Below are 22,852 nucleotides of genomic sequence, written 5' to 3'. Positions count from 1 at the left end.
AAAAAAAAAAAAAAAAAAAAGAGAAAAACTGTGTGGCATTTCTTCATGCTTCCACTGATTTTTCATGTTGTCACAATATTAATAATGGTACAGCCATTCCTGCCTGAGGCACTGGTACAAAAGCATATTTTCCCTTACCTCCTTCCCTCACTTATCACCAGGTCCCACTGTTGCCATGCTCTCAGTCAGCTATTATAACTACTAAGAGGAGCAAATCATAAGTACACTGTTTTGTTTGACTAACAGAGATTGGCCATTGGAGACAGTTATTTCTTCAGACAAAAACATTAAAAAGAAATGCAAAAGCCTCATAAACGAGTTCACAGAGAATTGATTTGAAAATACACTTTAATCATTGTAAGTTTAATTGTGTCTTCCATTAGAAAGCCAAACTGAATATAAAATATAGACATCCTTAATAACTCAGTTAGGTTTTTGCTTCAGAATCAATGGTAGTAAAATAATTCAGGGGCATTTATCTGAATTACAAAGAAAACAAGGATACATCCTTTAGGCCTTTATCTTTCCCATCACCAGCCTAGGTAGAGCTGGATAAATGGGAGCAAAAATAGAGTATTGTAATTCCTCAAAAGAGGATAATTTTTAGAAACCCGATAGATGCCTCTAATGAGAGCATGGCTTTGTATCTACTCTATGAAACTTCAGATCCTTCTTCACAAGAGTGTAGCTGGCAGAGTATCTGTGAAGGACTGGCACACATCCCCTCATGTCATTCACTCTCCCCCTGCTGATGTATCTGCAAAGGATGTAACATGGCCCTAACTAACAGAATATTTGAGCACATAAAATTGCCACTACTGTTAGGATAGTACTACTGGCAGCAAACTGAAGCTTTAAGTGTACCTCTTAATGAAGCTCTCACACATAATTTTGCATGTAGTGGAATCAAAAGATGTATTTTCATGTCATTTTTGTATCCGAAATGTAGTTTCTCACACCTACTCTGTAACAAATTGCTTTCGTATTTCTAAAGCATGTTAGAAACATAGTTTTGAAAAGGCAAAAATGACTGTTAATGCAAAAAACCCACCACCAACAACAAAAAAGTCATAACAAGGTATAAAATGGAGAATTAGCAAAATGCAGCTTCCAGGTATTCATTTCAAGCACAATCCATTTGCCATTAAACAGTCACTTTAATTGTCATCTCCTATTTTCTAGCTTCAGTAACTGGCTTCAAAGTAAAGCACAATAAAAGCACTGTGCCTTGTGCTGTGTCTTTGACACGTAGAGATTTTACAGGATTGACCTGCCCTCCAAACCCAGCCTTGGCAGTAGGCCCATTAAACAATGTGTGTTTTTTAGCAGCGGGTGGCATGTCAGTTGAAAACCCAGCACAGTCCATCAGAATGAGGCACCACCTGAGCTGTAATTATACAGTAAGTACCTGGATGCAGCCTCTGTGGGAGAGTCATCAAGACTGGAAAAGTCTCAAGAGACATTAAAATTAAATAAATAAATCTGCAGTTTTAATGTTCAAGGCTTACCTACGGGGAAATGTGGAATAATAAAATCTTGCAGTTAACAGATTTTTCATATGTGTTGCCATGGGTACAAACACAAAGAAAGCCAAGTTCTACCAGAATAAGGACGGGAAACGATCAATTAAAAAAAAAGGGTGGGAAAAAACCCAAAACAAAGCCCCCAACAACACAGTCTTGAACCATATAAATCTTTTTGAGAGTTGGAGGACCTGAGTGGACACACGGATTCCAGATTGCATGTGGGAGTGTAGAGAGGAGAAAGGTTACCCCGGATATGTCCCCTGTTGCTCTAGACTTGAGGTGCTACAACCTTCCCCTTTCCATTGGAGGAACCAGAGGTGCAGAGCAAATGTAATCTTAAAATACTATTTTCCTCCAAGTATTCTCTTGTACTCTCCAGAACAATTAATCACTGTTCATATAAATAAAGAAAAAAAACAGCAAGGTTGCTCTTTTCCTTTCCTTGTGAAAACTGCATTTTTTACAGCTAGAGGTCATTTTTAATTACACATAGAATCACAGAATCATAGAATCATTGAGGTTGGAAAAGACCTCTAAGATCATCGAGTCCAACTGTCAACCCAACACCACCATGCCCACTAAACCATGTCCCTAAGCGCCTCATCTACTCGTCTTTTAAATACCTCCAGGGATGGGGACTCAACCCCTTCCCTGGGCAGCCTGTTCCAATGTTTCACCACTCTTGCAGTAAAGACATTTTTCCTCACATCCAATCTAAACCTCCCCTGGTGCAACTTGAGGCCATTTCCTCTCGTCCTATCGCTAGTTACTTGGGAGAAGAGACCAACACCCACCTCACTACAACCTCCTTTCAGGTAGTTGTAGAGAGCGATGAGGTCTCCCCTCAGCCTCCTTTTCTCCAGGCTAAACAACCCCAGTTCCCTCAGCCGCTCCTCAGAAGACTTGTTCTCCAGACCCCTCACCAGCCTCGTTGCCCTTCTCTGGACACGCTCCAGCACCTCAACGTCCTTCTTGTAGTGAGGGGCCCAAAACTGAACACAGGATTCGAGGTGCGGCCTCACCAGGGCCGAGTACAGGGGCACGATCACTTCCCTACTCCTGCTGGCCACACTATTTCTGATACAGGCCAGGATGCCATTGGCCTTCTTGGCCGCCTGGGCACACTGCCGGCTCATGTTCAGCCGGCTGTCGACCAACACCCCCAGGTCCTTTTCCGACAGGCAACTTTCCAGCCACTCTTCCCCAAGCCTGTAGCACTACATGGGGTTGTTGTGGCCAAAGTGCATCTTTCAGACTGCCTATAAAGGGTCAAGTTTGTAACAGAAGATATACCCCATTCCTGTCTCATCAGCAATGGCAAAGTTTCAGAAATGACTAATGGCTCTCCCAAAACACCTGTTGTGCCTTTAGGTGTAGCATGACAATGGGTTCATAACCAGAGAACTGGGTGATGGCATGTATAGCCTGCTGAAATTAGCTTTCAAGTAGCAACAGCTGAAAAGTGCTTGCAATTATGAGTGATGGTGGCAGCTGGGGCTGTGAGAAGCTCCTGTCAGCCTCAGAAAATTACTTAAAAACAACTACAGGGAATAGTCATAAAGTAATTGTAAATAATAGTGAGACTGTGGGGATCTTGCATCTCCATAATAATTCCAGTGATGTATATTTGTGAGGATCTGAAGTCCTCTACGTATATGTGGCTCTTCATCTATAAAAATAAAGACAGACTGATGGTATAATCATCTTTCTGAGTGTGCGGTACAGCCAGTGTGTGGCATTCTCTGTCCATAAATCAAGCTTTCACCCTGAAGTTTGTCCATCCCAGTACTGATGACTTCTTGTTGCCAAATACATCTAAATATTCCACAGTTCATTCACTATTGTTGCTGTGCTGTGGGATTTCTGCATGCAAAAGTACCTGCTTGTCTAAAATGCAGTGCAACAAAAGCTTTCTTTTTGCCTTTTAAATTGACCTGAAGCATTTGGTTTTTACTCAATCCATGCTCGGGGTTTTTGGTAAGACTGCAAAATCTCTCTCCCTTGAACATCATTTGGATTCATTAAATGCTGCAGGAGCTGCTGAGGCCTCTGAGTGTTTCACACTAGGCATCTCTGAATTTTTCTTATATAGCTGCATACCATTCACTGCAGTGCAGTAAAGCTGCAGTTTCCAGAGCCCAATCCTGCCATTAAACATTCATTGGAAAGAATTACAGCCCCTTTGTGCCACAAGTATCTTTGTTTTAATTCAGTACCAAAGACTCAAGGTTAACAGAAAAGCCCTTGCTGCTCAAGTAAAACATTGCAATACTCTTTAAAGGAATGCTATAGGAAGAGGACAGAAATTATTAATAGCATGCGCAGATTAAGCTGCTTTGAGCATTCTTTCCTTGATGTTTACAACTCTCTTTCAGCAAAACACTGATGTCTTTATTTTGTTTCATAAGCTGGATTAATTTAAATTTTTTACCTTCCCAAAGCAAAATTTGTATCCGAGTCTCTTCTTCATTCCAGTCAAGTACTTATTATTGCCATTATAGCCCTCAGAGGGAAAAATCTTTCCAGTGTCTGCCTTTGTGTTCCAATTCCTCCCTGAGTCCCCATCCCTGTGAAGGTCGCTAAAAACAAGAACTACCTTTCTTCTGCAGCAGGTAAGTACTATCTGCCTGACGGTTCCTTCTTCAAATAGCAGACATGTTGCCTCTGATTTTTCAGTATCTTAGTGAGCTGCCTTTTCTCTGAGACATGCTTTGTCTTAATAATTGCCCTAATTTTTGAATCAAAAAATACAGTGCATTATTATTCTCACTGAGCTACTGAAAGAAAATCGTTTGAGGGAACACACTAATTAAAATTCTATTAAATATGAATAAGCCCCAGTTACCTCCTCTCTTACACAAATAATGCTATAATACTGCTGCAAGATCAGGGTTTGAAGCCACTGCTATGGGATACTGATTATTTTAGAAGTATGTTATCAACAAAAAGGAATGCTGGAGGTCAAACTTACCCAGTTTTGGCGAAGTTAGTCCAGTACGTCATAACTACTGCACTGAGCATGACATCATTCTTGGAAAAGTTGCAGTTGAACAGTTCTGTGGGGCCAATCATAGGGATCCCAAACACATAAGGGACTTCATCACCGTGAGCTGAATCAGCCCAGCTGGGTTTCATTTCACTTTGACAATGGTGATAAAATGCATAGAAATACGTTGGAGAGCCATACTGAGCATGCAGGTCAGCAGTAGCAACAGCTGGAGCAACCCACTGGTGGTCTGTAAAAAGAGCGACCAGGGTCTTCCGTCTTGTTTCGGGGTTTTCTTTGTCTGCCCAGTCGGTGTACATGAATTTAATGGTCTCTCGCAGTGTATCTTTCCCTTCTGGATAACCATATAGGTTGTCCACAAAATTGGAGACGGAAAAGTCAAAATCATTGGGGGAAACACCATCTTCATTGTCTACAATGCCGTCCACAAATTTTAAACCTTCCCCTTGATTCACACCCAGCATTATATCATAGTTAAGGAATTCCCCTTGCTCCATGAGAATCTGAGGGTCATCTGGAATCACATCTCCATCTATGACAGGCCCAAAGGCAATGTGGTATGTGGCTGGAGTGATCGTCTGTTGAATGAGTTCTTTGTAATTCTTATTCCGAAGACATTCAACCAAATCAGTGGTATCCAGCATGTCACAGCCCACTTTATCTGCCAATATCCGAGTGTACTTGGCAGGCTGGTAGTTCACTGCCCAGCTGGACAGGGCTGTTCCACTCTGTATGATTGCCTTTTGGAACAAACCTGCAGGTGCAAATTGTTTAAATGCAAATCCAATTATATATTAAAAAAATATATTAAAAAAAATTAAAAGCAGCTTTCACTAAGCAAAGAAAGCTTTCATTATACAATAACTAAAGGATGCATATACCTAAATTTAAATTCAATTTCCATATATTCTACTCATTGCTCTCTTTTCATAATATCTCTAATAGGTTACTAATGAAAATCTCTCTTGTTCTTGATGCTCACACACATAAAGAAGGAAGGTTTCAGGTTACTGTTTCAAGAACAAAACTCATGCTTGTACTGCAGTTTTCCTGCATCTTTAATGGAAGTCCCCTGGCTTTAGCACAGTGGTAGTCCTGTAAAAATTTCTTTAAAGGAGTGGCAGGTACAAACAATCAAATCCTCTTCGCCATGTAAATGACTCTTATAAATGCGCTCTTCAGTAGTTTAAAGGTCAAATGAAAATTACACACTCTCATTTCCTTCAAAGAAGCCATGCATCATATAATTTGAAAAAAACTGCTCTGCTAAAATCAATTTAATAGGCTTGAGTCTTCTACTCTGACATAATTTTTTCTTTACCATCTTAATTTTTTTTTGTGTGTATGTGTGTTAGCACTGTCTATATGTTGAATTAAAATATATTTACATTTTTTGGAAGAGAGTAAGACAAGATTCAATAGTTCTTTCTGGTTGTTTTATATGTACTAATATAAAAAGACATGAAAGACCCAGTCTGAAGAGCTTCTATGTGTCACCAGAGCACTGAAAAGCAACTAGAGCTTACTGGTGAATCTGCCCTGTCTGGTTTTTCCCTGTTAAGATCACCAAAATGGCCTATTTTATACTTAAACTAAAATGCCTGGGCCTCTTCTGCACATGGTTTCTACTGTCAAGCTCTTGAAATGTCAAAGACAGTGACAGCTACAAATACATTTAAAGACCTTGAAGCATTTATGGGAAAAACTGGCTGTGGTCGATATACCTTTGTGATGATTACTTACTGCACACGCTATAAAATTTCAATGATATGATTAGTTAAGTTTTTCATGGTTCCATCTGCTTGATTTTGGCATGGCTTACTCAACAGTTATTCACTGGACCCTATTTGTATCAATAGACTAAATTGTCAGGCATAATTCTATGTATTTCCAAATAAGGTGTGTTTACCATCAGCCCTGCTACAATTGCTTGCTAGGGCTTAGCCTTCTGCCATAGATTTCTGTCTGTTTTAATGTGACAGAAGTAGCATGGACTTATAAATACAACAGATATTTTGGCGTTGTCTTCTTTTATAAATTCTTTGTAGATTTGGTCTTATCACCAGGAATATTTATGGTTCGGTACTGGTGCTGTACGTTCCACTTACCAAAATCTTAAGAACACTGTGTGGGATCACACAGTACTGGTGGGGAGTTAAATACATTTTTTAATAAGGTTAATTTATGTTATTATTAAGTAAGGAAAACATCTAAATACATGTTGGAAGTGCAGACAAGTGTGTAAAAAATGAAAAAGGTCACTGCCCTTTTCCATTTTAATTAGGGCAAATTCTTTGATAGAAGAGCCAGTGGAGACTGTTGATAAAGCTAGAAAAAGTATATTGCCCATGGCATTTGTTGCATGAAATTTCTGCTATAATAGCACTTAATTTTTCATGTAAAAATATTTATGTTGACTAATACAAATCCAGAATACTAGCTAGTAGGTATTTTACAAAAATTACAGACCTCATGTAGCTCTAATTCAGCCTACCTCAAATGGCCATTTTTGTTACACTATAATGTTTAAAAAAAAAAATGTGCTTTGCTCAGAAGATTGTTACCTTCTGAATAGTGAGAAAGTGTCAGGAGACTGACACAGGAAGCTCCTGCCCCAGATCCAAAAATAGTAACTCTTTTTGGGTCTCCTCCGAAAGATCCAATATTTTCTTCAATCCAACGTAAAGCTTGAATTTGGTCAAGCAATCCATAATTGCCTTTTGCAGCTTGGTCCCCGGTACTTAAAAAACCTGTAAGGCAAAAAAAGATAATTTTAGTTCACCAGATACAGAGTTAGCTACAGGGTATCCACATATTAACAACATCTTCCCATCTTTCCATCCTCTGGGCTTTTTTTTTCTTCTTTTTTTTAAAGGTCACGGTCCTAGTTAAATGTCTCCAGTTGCAGGCAGTGGAACTCATTCTGTATGCTGTTTGATTTTGCTTTTCTTTTCCCTACTGCAGCGGTCATGTTTGTGAAAAACCATTATTTCCTTTTTGAAATAATTCTATATCAATGCAATAATACAGACTGAAGAATTTAAACATTTGATAACTGTATGTGAGTAAGGTACAAAAACTTAGGAAATCATTTTTGTACAAAGAAGAAGTGAGATACCCAGTCTTCCACTGAGAACAAGGCTCTCTAACACATTTATTTAAATGTTCCTTACCATGGACCAAAATTGTCCTGAACTACATAGCTCTTTAAATTATTGTACTTGTGATATCATAGACATACTCAGAAATAGAAAAAGAAGGATGAAGAAAATAGTAAAAGGAACAGGAAAAAGGCCTAGGAAAAAACCACACTCCAATTTCACAGAGGATATTTATTAGGAAGATAGCAGGTAAATCCCCAGTAATTCAGCCTTTGGCTGGGAGATTTTATCTGAACAAATCAGGTTTTGTCTCTTTCCTTGGATATTGCAGGGGAAGCTGCACTGCTATTTTTTGTTCCTGTACTGTGGTTATCAGATTTTAGAAACAAAGCATGACACATTTGCTGCTTGTCTTGCAACTGAGAACAAAATGACCGGAAGACTAGGACTGAGATTAATTTTGTTTTTCTGAAACCAGCTAAGGTGAAACATCGCAGTTATCCGCACTGCCTATCATCCCCAGTTAAGACCTTGTGCTACGTCCAAATTACCACATCGAGCCATGTACTCACACTCTTTTTAACTCCCACAGACCTTTTTCTGTCAGACAACGGGAAGTCAGAAGTCTCTTAGAAATACCTTACAGCATATGCAAGTTTTCAGATGGACATTACTGATATAGGCACCACTGACAGCTGCTTATCAAGATGAAACAAGGAAATCACTTGGTGTTTCTGAGCTAATTATCAGTTCGGAAAAATTTGCCAGAAGAGGGCCCTAGGACTCAGGAGATCTGTAGTCCTGGAGCAGTTTGAGATGAGGCAGTCTGTAATCTTGAGCCACCTTAGCCTGCTGTGACAAGACCTTCACGCTCCTAGGAAGGACTGCAAGGGAAGCCTGAGGCCCCTAGGGAAAAAAAGGCCTTGCAGTACATTTCACCTGCTTTGTCTAAGGGGAACAGATCGCTTTGCACTGGCTGTAGTTATTTTTTCAGTGATAGGAAGAATCAAAATTTACAAGGTGGAAGGGATTTACAATACGGAGGAAGCAGAAGAGAAGGAAAGGCAAGAGAAAAGAAGAAGCAATTAGATGTGTCGGACATTCACACCTGTATTTCCATAATGTTTTCTATGGTAAAATTCCTACAATGAGATGCAGAATCCAGCCTCAAAGTTTAAAAGCAAGATCACACAAGGACTAAACTCTAAATATGGAATGCTATATGGCCTAAGTTATGGTGGCATAAATTTCTGCATGCAAGGTTAGGCATGATTGAATGGAATGTATTACCTTGCACCCAAAAGAATCTTTTTCATATTTAATTAGTAATTATTAATAAGTATTTAATGTCAAGTGTCTGATTAATCTCTGTATTTTTCACAAAACAGTTGCTTCAACTGCACTAATACGAATCATATCCTTGCTAAATAGCATTTGATACGTCTTTTTCATAAAGTCATCTCTAATAATGGCAAGCACAGTAGTTAGAATAGCAGTAACGTCTTCTTTTTTCTCTTCTATACTAACGGGGCAAAACCAAACAAACTATTAATCCATAATTGCCTAAATTTTTTTAACAGATGTGTTTTTCTCTTTTTCACATGCCTTTATTATCTTTTTAGGACTGTCAAAGAAAGAATAACCCATTTGCTGGCTTTGTTGCTGCAGCTCACTGCAATGTTCTATAATATTCTATAATTAAGGCTTTATTCAATCAGAACTATGACCTCCCTGGGAGAAAGTGACTGTTGTCACGTTTAAAGCAGCATGGTAATTAATATTCAGAGCCTAAACACATTTTAGCTCTTCCCGCAGCATCAAGCTAAAGCTGGTTGATCTTTGTGATTTTGAATTCTTTCCAAATGTACTAAAAGGTGACTGAATAAAACTGCAGTCAATGAATATCTGGTGTTAGACAAATGAAGATTTTTTGTTTCCACAGTTCTCTGCTGATTCTCATTTATTGCAAGAACAAATTTTCTTAATTTAAAAACTAATCACCGTGGCAAAGTGTCAGGCCCACATGACACAAACTGAATTCATAAATCTGTCTTTTCTTGATGAGGACACATTTTCTTTCATGCTCTGAATACCAGATCAAAAATATTTGTTCAAAGCCATTTCAAGAAATTCAGGCAAGGGGTAACTATTTGTCCAGAAATACGCAACACTAAGAGATTTTTTTTTTTCTGTGACCACTGTGAATATTTCAGAACAGTATCTTCATGTGTCACTCTAAAATCCTGAACAAACAGGAATGCAGCTTTCTTTCTGAGATGGGGATTTATATTCTGTGCCTTTTACGTATATGTTTTTAAGTGCAGTTAAGACTTATTTCCCATTTTACGGTTTGGCATGATTTGAAGGGCATTCTGTGATCTGAAAATCCTTAGGTTGGGGTTTTGATAGAACCTGGAAGTTCTTCTCACTAGCCTAATGCAACAGAGGAAGGAATGGCAATAGTTGAATATGGAAAACAAAGAGCTTTTTTTTTTCCCCCCACATAATGATACAGGAAGACATTAACAGTAATATTCGGTTCTTGACTTCACAAATCTGTCTTCCCTTAAATAATGATTTGCAAGGGCGGCCACATGGCTCTCCCACTGCAAAATGCCATGGAGAGCAACAGCTGAAAAAGAGGAACGTGACTGCATCCCATCTGTGTTGAGTGAAATATCCCAAATTGTTTTAGGGGACATTTGCTCCAAAGTTACTGTACCAGAGGAAAAGATGACCACCAGCTGGACTGAGTAGTAACCAGGGAATTAGAGTCTTCTGAAGCAAAGGTCAGCTTGAAAAGAAGGGCAAAAGAAGCATGGCACTTTGTAAAAGTAGAGGGAGGTGAGAAGAAGGGAGCAGCTGGACATGGTCTGACATTGTGAGAAGTGGCCACCAACATTGCAAACTCCCTCCAGCCTAGACAAAGCACCTTCCTGTGGGGTGCCTGCACCCAGCCAGGAGCTGTCCCCATGGGCTGGCACACAGGGACCCCCTTGGTGTCTGTGGGGCCTCGTGGGGTGTTTTTTTCCCACTGTGGGTTGGTGGGTGGTCGGGAGTGGCCAGAGCTCACGTGATGCTGGAGCAGCCATATGTCCCTCACGGAGGATGGAGGAACTTCCACTCCCCCTGATGGGGCTGCTGGAGACCCATGCAGCCTGGGGGTGGCTCGGTGCACACCCAGCTCTGTGCGTTTATGTGTGTGATTAGAACTTTTTGGGATTAGTTATAGAAGGGTGTTTAGAAATTTGCAACTGTTTACTAACCTTTCTTAAGTGTCTAGTATTGTCGTTTATCTTTTATATTGCTGATATTGATCCTGAAAGTATAGCTCACTGACTGCTGGTTAGTTATATGTCATTAATAAAGTAATAAACTGCTTTGATACTGATTTAATTTAAACCACATGAAGTGAGCAGCTTTTCCCTATGACAGGTTATTCTTTAAAAAAAAAAAAAAGCATAATTTTATAAGAGGAAACATACAGTATTCTTGATTTGTATTACTTGTAATTAATTTTGCATCTCATTTTTTCTACATTCTTTCATGTAGAGAAAAGTAATGCTTTTTTAAATTGAGGTTTCTGAAGTAACAGTTTTATTTATTTTTCTCTGATTATATTAAGGGAAGCATTCTAGACGAATGCTTTAGTTTTAACCTACTAGATTAGCTACAGTCAAGGAGGAAGAAGACTACAAATGGAAATTACTGGGAATTTTCCTTTTCCACAGCCTTTAAAAATTAATGGATTCATAAGCTACATGCTGTCATTTGCACTGTTTTGATAATGCAGTGAAGACACAAAGCTACACACAGAGCTCCTCTAGATCCCACTTACACAAGAGGAAATCCTTAGGTCTATCTTTATAGTTGGTTTTCCCACTATGCCACGTAAATCTTACTGAGAGACTAAACAAACCCCAACAAACCAGTGGTGATATTTCCCCTTGACTACTAAAAAGTTATTTGGGGACCCACAGTGACAAATAGCAGGGGTCAATATCTATAAAGTCCACCCAGACAGCTTACTTCTGTCCAGCTCCAGCCTTGTCTCGTGGCTGGAGGCCATCCCTATGTTAGCATGCTGTGCAGACCTGCAAGAGGGAGTCTAGAACAGAATAGTTGGACCTCACGTCTACACTGTACACATTTTGCATACTGTTTTTTACTATGGCCTAACTCTTGTCCAGTCCCATGGGCTGAATGAATGACCACTGGTGGACATCGTGCATAAGGGGGAGCACACCTTCCAGCTGAGGTTCACCTGGAAGAGTCCAGGCTGTACTTTACGGAACTTCTCTGCAATGTGAAACAATGTGTATAGAGGTGGTAACAATACTGAGGTTTTCTGTGGAAATGCACTCTTGATCTGAATTAAAACACTAGTCTGGACATGCTCAGGATCAAAATTATATTCTTCCAACCACGGAATTTCAATTTGCAAGAAGCAGGCTCAGGTGCAGTCTCATTTCAGCTGTGGACCTTGTCCAGATATGCGAATAACTAAGTAGGCTGTTTAACAACTATAATGCATTTCACTTACACTAAATATGATATTGGAATATAATCTATCCTAATACTTAGACAAAAGTATTTTCAACTGAAAGTTATGCGGTGATTTATGGGCATTGAATAGATAGTTTGAGGAGAATAGCATGAGTATGTCAAGAAGCAACATCAATCATAACTGACATCTTTGTGTCACGTAGAGCTCCAGATCAGAGGAGATATAGAAGGATGTATGGATCACTGTTAACTTTAGCCACCTAAAAACTCTGTGTCTAATCTAATATTTTTTGTACTAACCTGACAACTACTGTGGAGAGACAAAAAAACCCTCCAAAAGTAGCTTCAGCTTTTTAGACATTAGCTTTGGATTGGTTGAATTCCCATCAAAGTAATTTTCTTTCTCTGTAGAAAACAGACAAATGTAGATGACCAGCTTAGACCTGAAACCTACCTTTTAGGCAAATTTAGGTGAAATCTGTCCCTAGCTAGAGAATAAAGTAATCTCTAGTACTCTTGGCTCCTGTTGCTCAGGACAGATAGACCAGCAAAAGGGCAGACTCTGCTCTGTCTACTATTGAGACGAAAATACTGAATGACTCTCCTAACTTCAGTCTAGTTTTCCTGGATTTAACCAGTAGAAAGTGAAGAGGAATTTGTTTCCATTTGAGGACATGTTTCTTTGCTCTTTTTTGCTCTCAAGTAGCTGTGCAGAAAAAGGGAGGTTTTATCTATCTTTCAGGAATTACTAACCTAGCCATTGGCATGGATACTAAATTCACTTTAAAAAGAACAGAAAAAAATAATTAAAATACATACATACACTTAGGAAAAAATAAAGACAAAGAAAAAAAAACCCACAATTAATTTAAATACAGTAATTTATGACCTGAGAACTATGTCTTCAGCCTTAGAGAGAAATACAATCACCAAGATATCTGCAATCTTGTAGCAATTTGCATTTACTTTATTACTATGTACTGATTTCTCATTCTTTTTAAATTATTCAAAAAATAAAATACTCTGACAACTTTCCTTTGCATTTCCCACACAGTAATACCCAGTATTACATTGTTGCAGGAAAAGCCCATTCTTTGTCTTCATATTTTGGCCCCGGGCCTAATCCACGTCAAATCAATTTGATGACTGGCTGAAATCCTAAATTTCAGCTGGGAGTGTTCCTCCATTGCTTTGTGCCTTTTCTTTACTCTCTCTTTCTCTCTTTCTTTCTCTTTTCTGTTTGTTTGCTCCCAAAGCAGTGGAAGCAGGAGACTAGACACTGAGCTACACTTCTGCCTTCAGGTTTTTTTTCCACTGCTTCCTTACTTATCCTTTCCACATTGGTTAGCAATGACATCTGAATTCCTATATCAACACCAGGTGTAAAGGAAAACTTGTATAATAAAGGCATGTGTGATGGAAGTAAGTTGCCTGCTCTACGTGAAGAGTGGAACAGTGGTAACAACGATCAGAAACACTTGTACTACATTATAATTTTCAAAAATAGTTACTTCATCCCTTTTACTTTCTCAGTTTAAATATGAGCTGCTGTATGCTTATTTAATTCTAATCTTAATATTTTCCATTTGATATGCATAGTCACATGGGTGCAAACATCGTTCTCTGTAGTCCATGCCAAGCTGTAATAGATTATAAGTTATTAGAAACTTAAGGGGAAGCTAGGAAAACTACAAATGCAATAGATTCCCCTGTTATGATTTTTTGCAGGAGGGGTACTTCAGTAACTTTTTTCAATAGTGACAAAGAAACAAAAAAAAAATTCCTTTTTGCAAGCAAGAATATTTTGCACTACTCTAGTAACTCTTAGGACAGGGGTTTTTTTGTTCTAAATTTATACTGCAGTAGATAGTATAAAATCTCCCAGTGGAAACAGACAAATGTGATTTGGTGTGTGAAAGCCAGTATTTTCTTACTGGTTCAAAATAGTATCAAAATTTACAAATACAGTCTGGTACTGGTAAATTGCACTGACTTTAAGATTTAAATAAAACCACAAAGCAGAAAGTTAACCAGTTATATTTGATTTTTTTTCCCATTTAAGGGGGAAAATATAAATAATGAAAGATTAAATCTCATTCTATCATACATTTTAGTAGCTACTACAATCAATTTTAAAAGTGCATCTTGAAATGAGGTACACACTTCATTGCAAATGAAATACTTTTGCTTCCTTTTCTGCCCTTCACAGGTTTTCTTAAAAACAAAATGTTTAATTTCTGAGACATAGCCCTTACATTGAAACTAATGCCAAATTTCATAAGACACATTGAACAGCCAAGATATCACAATGAGAAATTAATCATCAAGAAATCTGTACAAAATCAACAAGCTAATGCATTTTAATCTATTTGTCTCCTCCTTTTCAAGCCTCTGCTGTATTGTCTGGCTTCACATTTCTTTTGTCTTCATGCCTCGACTACTGCCTAGACCTGTATAGCCTGCTGCAATTTGTTTGTCAGGCAAAATTCTCACAAATAAGATTGATTTGTACGGCATCTGATCAGAAATATGACATAAGCAATATAAATAAGATACAACAGACTATGCTTCGAAGCATAATCATGTCTTTTTTTTTTTTCATTTATGAAATGCTAGAGTAGGGCCTTTTTAAAGCAAAGAGCAAATGGCAAGCATATAGCAGAATCTTCATATTTTCTAATAGCTTTTGTCTGTACACATCACACCACTGTAAAAGTGTACCTGCTGAACTCAAATGTTAAAGTGTTCAAATGTGAAGTGAAATCCATTGGGGATTACTGAGTACATAGAGACCACCATTGGGTCAGGAAGTCCCTGAGACACAAACAGTTGGAGGATAGAGGAGTATTAGAGGGAATTATCGTGTAAATTTGTCCTATGCTTACCCTTCCCTAACCGTCCCCAAACAGCCCCAACAGTGTTTGGAGACAGGATGCTTGGCTAGATTATGTTTTGGATGGAATCAATGTAACTGTATATTCCTTTTTGTTTTGACTCTATGCACAACTTTAACAGTACCATTTAAACTTTACTGCAAAGATGGTGGGATGCAAGATGGAGTGATGGTGTCCTTGGCACACATTTAGCAGGAAGAAAAACATTGCTGAATTTTTCCTGCAGCGTGAATGGCCCATGCAAAGTTGAGCAAGCATCACTGCTGCACAGACTCGCTCTGTGCAGAGAGAGTCTGAGACAGCTATCAAGTGACTAAGACAAATGGGAGGACTGTGGTGTGGCCCTGTATGGGTCTGTGCAGAAATAATGTTACACAGATACTTCTTCATCCTGAAAACAACACAATAATGCTTTTCCTTCATCTGCAAAATGGTTTGAAATTTGCAGGTGCTACTGTCAAAGCAAATTTTTTAATATTCAGCAACTCAAGCAGTAGTATGGCCTGCTATTTTAAGGTAGTGGTCACAGAAGGAAATTTCTGCCTGCTATGGCTACTTACCCTACCCAGCTTCAGATAACACTCATTTAAATTTTAACTCAAGATATGATAAATGAAGAGAAAAACGTAGTGAAGGCAACTCAGCTTACAGTTTTTATATGAGTTAATAGATTTTGTTAAAATATAAAGGATAGTGATGTCTTTAATCCAATTTGCTAACTCAGGCTTAAGGAAGAAAACAGTCTCTTATGATTCTACCTTGATGGATTCTTTCGAATTACTTCTGTTGTGAAGACAAAACCTAAATCTGCTTGTCTAGAAAGAACATCTCATTACCACATGCAGTACAAAAGAATAGGTCAGAGAGAGGGTTAAGTGAGAATATTATTATTTGTTTCTGTATTGCTTCAGTACTGAAATCTAAAGCGTTTTCTTTACAATTCAGGAGAATATCTAGTCTTAAACCATAAAAGCCTCTTGAAAATGTCCTGGATGGCATATGTTTATAAGAACACTTAGGGGGAAAAAATGAGAAAAGACAATAGGATGCATTTTAACAAGATTTAAAACCTATTTTTATACACATTTCTAAACAGTGAAAAGCTTCTTAGAGAGCATAAATTTGTCAGAACACTGGGAAGGTCAACAAGTTTCCTTCAGTTAAGCCATTATGATATTTCTACAATGAAATAGTTTCAATGAATACAATTAAAATTTGTACATGACACCTTAACTGCTTTGAAATTTGCCTTGTTCATTGTAAAATGCTCTGAAACTAATGTGCAATGAGGTTAGGCCAATGAATGTTATCTAAAGCATTAGAGATTGAAGACATTCTCAACATTCAATTCTATTGTCATTATTCATGATGAGTAGCACATAACTCTATATGAAGTGTCACTGAAGAAGCTTTTGCCAAATGTTATAAATGTAGATTTTTTAAAAAATAGTAAATAAAGATGACAGCAACAAACATTGCAGAACACATTAATTGATCTATTGTCTTCTTACTATTTATCCAAATATTCAAAAATAATCCCTGCCATTACACAAAATACAATCAATAAAACAGCAGGTCCAATAAAAAAAGATTGTTGTTGAATGCATTATAAACAGCCTGATTAAAACCAAACCAAAACAAGCTAAAATCAATCAATTGCTCTAAGAATGTCATTGCCAGGAAAAAAAAAAAGGGAAAGAAAAGTTGTGTGTGTTGGAGAAGAGACTGACAAATATCTGGTGTACTGAATCAGCCTATGCTTTGCAAATATTCTCTAATCACTGATCTAGATGGTCAAATCCAAAGGCATTTAACAAGAGAAATGCACTATGAGTACAGAAAAACAATTGAATGAGCCACTACTTTTTTGTGGTGTGTTGACCCTGGCCAGCACCCACCACCCACAAAGCTGCAATGCAGTCACCCCTCCACCAGAAACACACGAGGAGAAAATGCGAAGAACAAACACAAGAAAACTTGTGGGTTGAGATAAAGACAGTGTATTAGGTGAAACAAAGAGAAAAAAACAACTGAAGGAAAGGACACCGCTGGCCACCTCCCACAGGCAGACCAGTGCCTAGCCAGCCTCTGAACAACAGCTGCTTGGAAGCCAAACCCACCCCACTTCTTCCTCTGATGTTATGTCCTCTGAGCATGATGTTATACAGCATGGGATATCCCCTTGGCCAATTTGGGTCAGCTGTTCCGACTCTTGCTCACCCTCCCAAACTCTTGCCTACCTCCAGCCTACTGGCTCTGGGGTAGAGTGGAAAAAACAAAAAGCCTAGGCCCTGTGCAAGCACTGTTCAGCAACAGCCAAAACACTGGTGTGTCATCAACACCGTTTTAGCCATAAAACCAAAACACAGCACTATATGGACTGCTCTGAAGAAATTTAACTCCATCCCAGCCAGACCCAGTACATTATTCCACAGCTGTGACACAGATGTCCACTTCTAAAGCTTCTGGTCGCTTTTTAGAAGTGCCTGTTTCATCAAGAAGAGGTGTGCTGTAGGTCTATGAAAGCTGGAGATAACTTTTTTATTATTATTATAAAATATAGATTAAACGTACATGAAACTAAGACTAAATTAATATACTTTTGATTTTTTCAACTAAATGATCAATATTATGATGAAGAGACAACATCTTTAGCTGGTCATCCATAATAGAGAAAACCTAATAGGACACAGAAAAAAAAACCCAACATATTTTAACAACAAGCAAAGACATTAAGTTTACCCCTACAAATGACAGGAAAGTTAACCTGCATGACATAAATGGCAACCAGCTGTAAAAACAGCAAGGGGATTTTTATCTTCAATTATCAGCTTCAAAAGATTGGAATCTTTCGAATAAAACAGTTATAGGCGATCAGGCGTAATTTTTTCTTGCTAGGAAAAACACCAAGTGATCAAGCAGACAATATTATGGCATTAATATACTGATGTCAAAAACCAAGTGCTTACAAGTCACTGTGAAAATGAGAAATAAGGGCTCACAACTTTAAGGACTTCATTGGGTTATTTTTTGTTTAGTATTTAAAACAAAGTTACCCAACAGTTTTTGTTGTTTTTATATAATGCTACTTTTAAGAGAAATAAAATTGCACTGTAAACCCATAAGTGGACATTGAACTGTAAAGAAGCTCACAGAAACATAAATTTCTCTACTGGTCAATAGGCTGTTTTTATAATGGTACTATTACCTCTGAAAAAAGGCAGGTATCCTCTTAAGCCAAATATTTGGTTTAGTATACAACCAAATTAAAGGTCACCCCAAGTGGCCCTCCAGTGAATCCTCTTGGCAGTTTGGGAAGTAGTCACCAGCACTGACATATACCTTCTGACTTCCAGTTTTATTTTCTTATGCCATAGCCACCTCTTCTCCAGAAAGAATACTGATCTTTGCTGTCTTATGTAAGAACTGGATGGCAACTAGCAGCACCAAAACTAATCACTTTGTCTTGAGTGAATGAAATTATTAGAAAATGAGGTTTTTGCATAGAATTAGCATTTTGTACACATTAGATAAGGGCCATTAACATGCCAATCGGAGTGCATTATTCCCATTTCCTACAATCCTTTTCACTCAACTTGTGAAACATTAGTTAGATACGTGCCTACTACCTCCAATGGAAAGACACTTGGAATTGTATGTTTCTGTAAGTAAATAAACTAAATAACTAAATAAGTAAAGTAACACTGTTATGTTATCTAAAAAACATAGCAGAGCAACCTTGATTCTGTGAATTCACTGAAGTCAAGGCAGATGCATACTGATGCAACAGATGATGCCCTACAGGTAACATCCGGCTCACAGAGCTACTTGCAGGGAGATGAGCTGAGTGTAAGGATTCAATGGATGGCAAAGAAATGGAAGTAGGATAATGCTCAATCTCTGCATTGGCCCTGTGGTGGGAAGAGAGTCATGCAGAACAAAAAAAATGTGGCAAGGGTCACTTTGGTTTGGGATTAATTATGGCCTCTCGCAGCTGTGTCTGTAAGACCCTTAACGCTGCCCTAGGCATTTACAGATCAGCACCATTCAACCTCCTTGAACGTGCAGAACAGATGATCTGGGAAAAATCTTCAGTGATCAAAAAAGCCTCAAAAATGTCTCAGTGACGTGCAGGTAGCTGGCACAAATTGTGACGTCCAGTGAGCTGATCTGATAGGAGAGTGGCCCCACTATCAACAGGAAAACAAAGGTCAATTATGATCTCGTCCCCAAGCCACAATGCATGTCCCTCAAAGGAAGCTGATTTTTTCTGCCTCTGTTCACATTTTTCTTGTGTGTCTCATTTTGAGCTTAAGACTGCATACATAGTTGGAAGAATGAATGCAAAATACCGGAAAGCAGAGAAGTAACACATATTGAACAACTAATATACCACACAAGACACACCATTAAAAAAAAAAGAAAAAAAAGAAAAGAAAAATATTTAAATTTGTTTAGTTCGAATGGACTACTTGCAGAGGTAAGCACTTTTAAATGCAAAAAGTAGGACAATGCAAGGAAGAGACAGCAGCATCTAATAAAAAATATTTTCCCTATAGGTAGCCTGACATCATTAATCTATTATAAAAGGCTATGTGATTTCAAATGGCAGACTTCTTATGAGGACTGACCACTAAGAAGAGGGTGATGGTTAACAAGTGATCATTAGCAATGGTCTCACTTGTCTTCCGCTCCATGGACAACTGTCTTACCCTCTTAAGCACCATTCTCAGTTGCAAGAAGCAGACATAATGAGTTACCTCATTGTCTTGTGTTGCTTCCTGTTCTCAGGTATAAACTCCATTCCTCTAAACTAGCAAACAGTGCATAACATTTAGACAGTTTAGACTACAAAACTGAAAATGAACTGTGCTTTTCTTCTTTTTTTGTAGCTAGAAATATTAAAAGAAAGCAAAATATCGTACATCTAGAATGCAGAATACTAGCTTCAGAATTAAAAGTCTATCAAAATTAAAGTTCTCCTTTTTTAGTTAGAATGGAAATAACTATGTAACTAAGCAGATGAAAAGAAGAAACTCCTCATTTTCCAGTTAGACTTTTTTTTTTTTTTTTAAATAATGTTTTGTTTCAGAGTTTAGGGCTTTAAGGAAGAATAACTGTATTGCCACCTGTAACAACAGCAAATATATACACTTAAAGAGCAAGTTCTTTTTAACCATTAACTTGAGAGAAAGACATCGGTCACAAACAGAGCACCTCATCATATGTCCACAAACTTCAGTTCAGGTATTTGTGGCTGCTGCTGCTTCCTTTCTTATGCTTACAGAAGAGGAGCATGCTTACAAGCACAGAACTGGAATACAACAACTGCACCTGGCCCAATGCACCAGCTATTATTCACTCAGCAGCGTTTGAAAGGCAGAAGCTACTGCATCAGTGACAGTTAATCTATGATGAAAAAAGCATCCAAGCTGACCCTTCTTTCAGGAAAGAGATTTTGTGTTGGTAATATTCGGCTGGCTTGAAGCCTGGAAACTCATCAGTGCCCTGTGCAGGAGCCATCAATTGGTTATGGATCAATTCTAGACATTGCCTTCAAAAACATACTTTGAACACTGGTGAAGCAAAATGCTTGTCGTTGATAAGCATGGAAAACAAGCATATATGGTACTGAGAGAAAAGCTAAATTGACTCTGCACAAATAAAGCACTTGCACTATTTCTCTACCTTCCATTGTGATTTTAATTTCCAAAATAATTCAACTAGTAAGTGAAACAAAATTCATAAACATTTATTTTGCATCGTAAATAATGCTATGTTTAGGCTCACATAAGAGTTGAGCTTTTCATGATGTGGAGTGCAGTGGATTTTTAAATCATCAGACCATGAGTACATATTTTTAAGTTAATAGTGAATTGTTAAAAATGAGCAGGAATGTTGCATTATTTTAATCTTAACAAATGGTTGTTCTGAGAAGCTAATTACATTCTCCCTTCTTTATTGAAAAAAGCTGATAATGCCCTTGCCTTATTTATTTGTGGTGCATACCATTATGAAGTATGGTGTCAATAACCTATAAACTAAGTAGCATGCTGTTCTGAAAGCTCATGTAACATGCAGTAGGATTTTCTGAGAAATTGAACAAATCAGATCTGTTGATAATATTTGACTAGAATTCATAATATCCTTAATAATCTGAAAAATGCTCAGCTCTTTCACAAAGCACTAAGGAAAGGGGCTGGGGAGAAATGAACCTTACCGCTCACTAGTCTGACAGTGACTAATCACTGACAAAACCTTTAATAAAATTACTGGGAGCCAAAAAAAAAAGTTGAAAAGTGAGGCTATTATTAAAAGTCTTTTTATGCTATATACTCTATATATATCTCCTAAAAATGATTAATAATCATACTATACAGACCCCTTTGAAAAAGGCACAGCACAAATTGTTTTCAACCAGAGTAAATGATTCATAATTCTTTATCTTGGTCCACTAGGGGTGTTTTGTATTAAATGCTCCCTTAAAATGAAATTTCCTACGCAACATCTAAAATGCCTGCTGAAGAACCCTGTCAGTGGACGTGGGCAAAGTATCTCACTTAAATGAAACCATGATGTATTAAAGAAGTAGATTACATAGAACATGTATCATTTTTTTATGCTGGAGGATATTGGCATATGCCAATACCAAATTTCCTTTGGCATCAGTTTTTAAGAAAGGCTTGAAGAAAAATAAAATATCTTCCAGTGTTCTAGTTTTTGTTCCTTCTTAACATGCTCAATAAATGGTTAAACTTACTTTGTGTTTAATCGAAGCTAATTGGTAAACAAGACTGCAAAGGTTATGAGTTCTGTTGCTGAATTTACCAAAATGGCAGTGTTCAGGGGGATCACATGTGGGTGTACTTAATCTTTTTCACCACGAGTCCGGTTAGCATGTAAGAATGTCTTAGGTGTCTGTATCCCAAAGTTAGACCCTACGACCCTGCAGCTATAGGTGGGCTAACTAGGCTGTGATAAAGCTTAAACTTCATTCTTTCGCTGATTTACAGGGCCCTCAGGAACCATCCCAATGCCAGAAGCCACAGGTGAGAGCAACATTGCCACTGCATCTCCCATCCCTCACATGTCTCATACATGTTGCCTGTGCTGAGTGGTCTACTAAGCAGCTTCAGAAATGGCTAAAATGAAATTTTTAGAAAGATAAAAGTGTTCACGCACTTCTGTCTCCATCTACTATTCAAAATAGAGCTTTAGAAGACTTGAATAAGATAAGGTAATACTTCAGGAATTACGTGAACAGATTTCTAGAACTCCTAGTAATACACTTTTTTTGTGTGTGTGTGACCTGCTGATAGGAAAAAGTCCTATATACAAATCTACTTTCTTTTTTTTTTAAAGAAATTTTCAACAAAACTATCTTTTCTAAGTCTTTGACATTGAAGTCTACAGAATATATTAAAATAGATTGTCTCACATCGGTTTTGCACATCATGAATCCCCTGTGAGAAATAAATGGATTTAAATAATGTGCCTCAGCATTCACAGTTCTAACAAAGTGAACCAAATCAATTCTGATGCACATTCAAACACAGGGAATATTCTGAATTAGTGTTTCTAAGAAGTTTACCACGACAGTAGAACTATTATGTGCCACAATTACTGTTCTTAAAAAGAAAAAAGCAAGTATAAACCCTTTTTTTATCACTTCCATAGACTCAATAATCCAATCATTTACACACAGAGATCCTAAGTATTTTAAAGTATACTTTGACAATTCTAAGTTAGAGCATTCCTAGAGAAACATGAAGCTAAATATCTATAACTATATTTGCCAAACAACTTGCATAAAGTGGA

The 22,852-nt window shown here is 37.8% G+C and overlaps 1 protein-coding gene across 3 annotated transcripts in view; it reads right to left on the bottom strand.

Annotated features, from left to right (window-relative positions):
• The window catches only part of LOC103894908 (neuroligin-4, X-linked), a 127,414-nt gene that overhangs the window by 5,141 nt on the left and 99,421 nt on the right, over nt 1-22,852 (bottom strand). For all 3 annotated transcript variants that reach the window (XM_009274384.1, XM_009274385.2, XM_009274386.1), the window contains 2 exons: nt 7,098-7,283; nt 4,498-5,287 (listed from right to left, as the gene is read on the bottom strand). In XM_009274384.1, coding sequence (XP_009272659.1) covers nt 4,498-5,287; nt 7,098-7,283 — 976 coding nt within the window. The remainder of the gene's footprint in view (nt 1-4,497; nt 5,288-7,097; nt 7,284-22,852) is intronic.

The sequence above is a fragment of the Aptenodytes forsteri genome, unplaced genomic scaffold (genome assembly GCF_000699145.1).
Source record: "Aptenodytes forsteri isolate BGI_AS27 unplaced genomic scaffold, ASM69914v1 Scaffold144, whole genome shotgun sequence".
Classification (NCBI taxonomy): domain Eukaryota; kingdom Metazoa; phylum Chordata; class Aves; order Sphenisciformes; family Spheniscidae; genus Aptenodytes; species Aptenodytes forsteri.
This window is presented reverse-complemented; position numbering and strand designations above follow the sequence as displayed.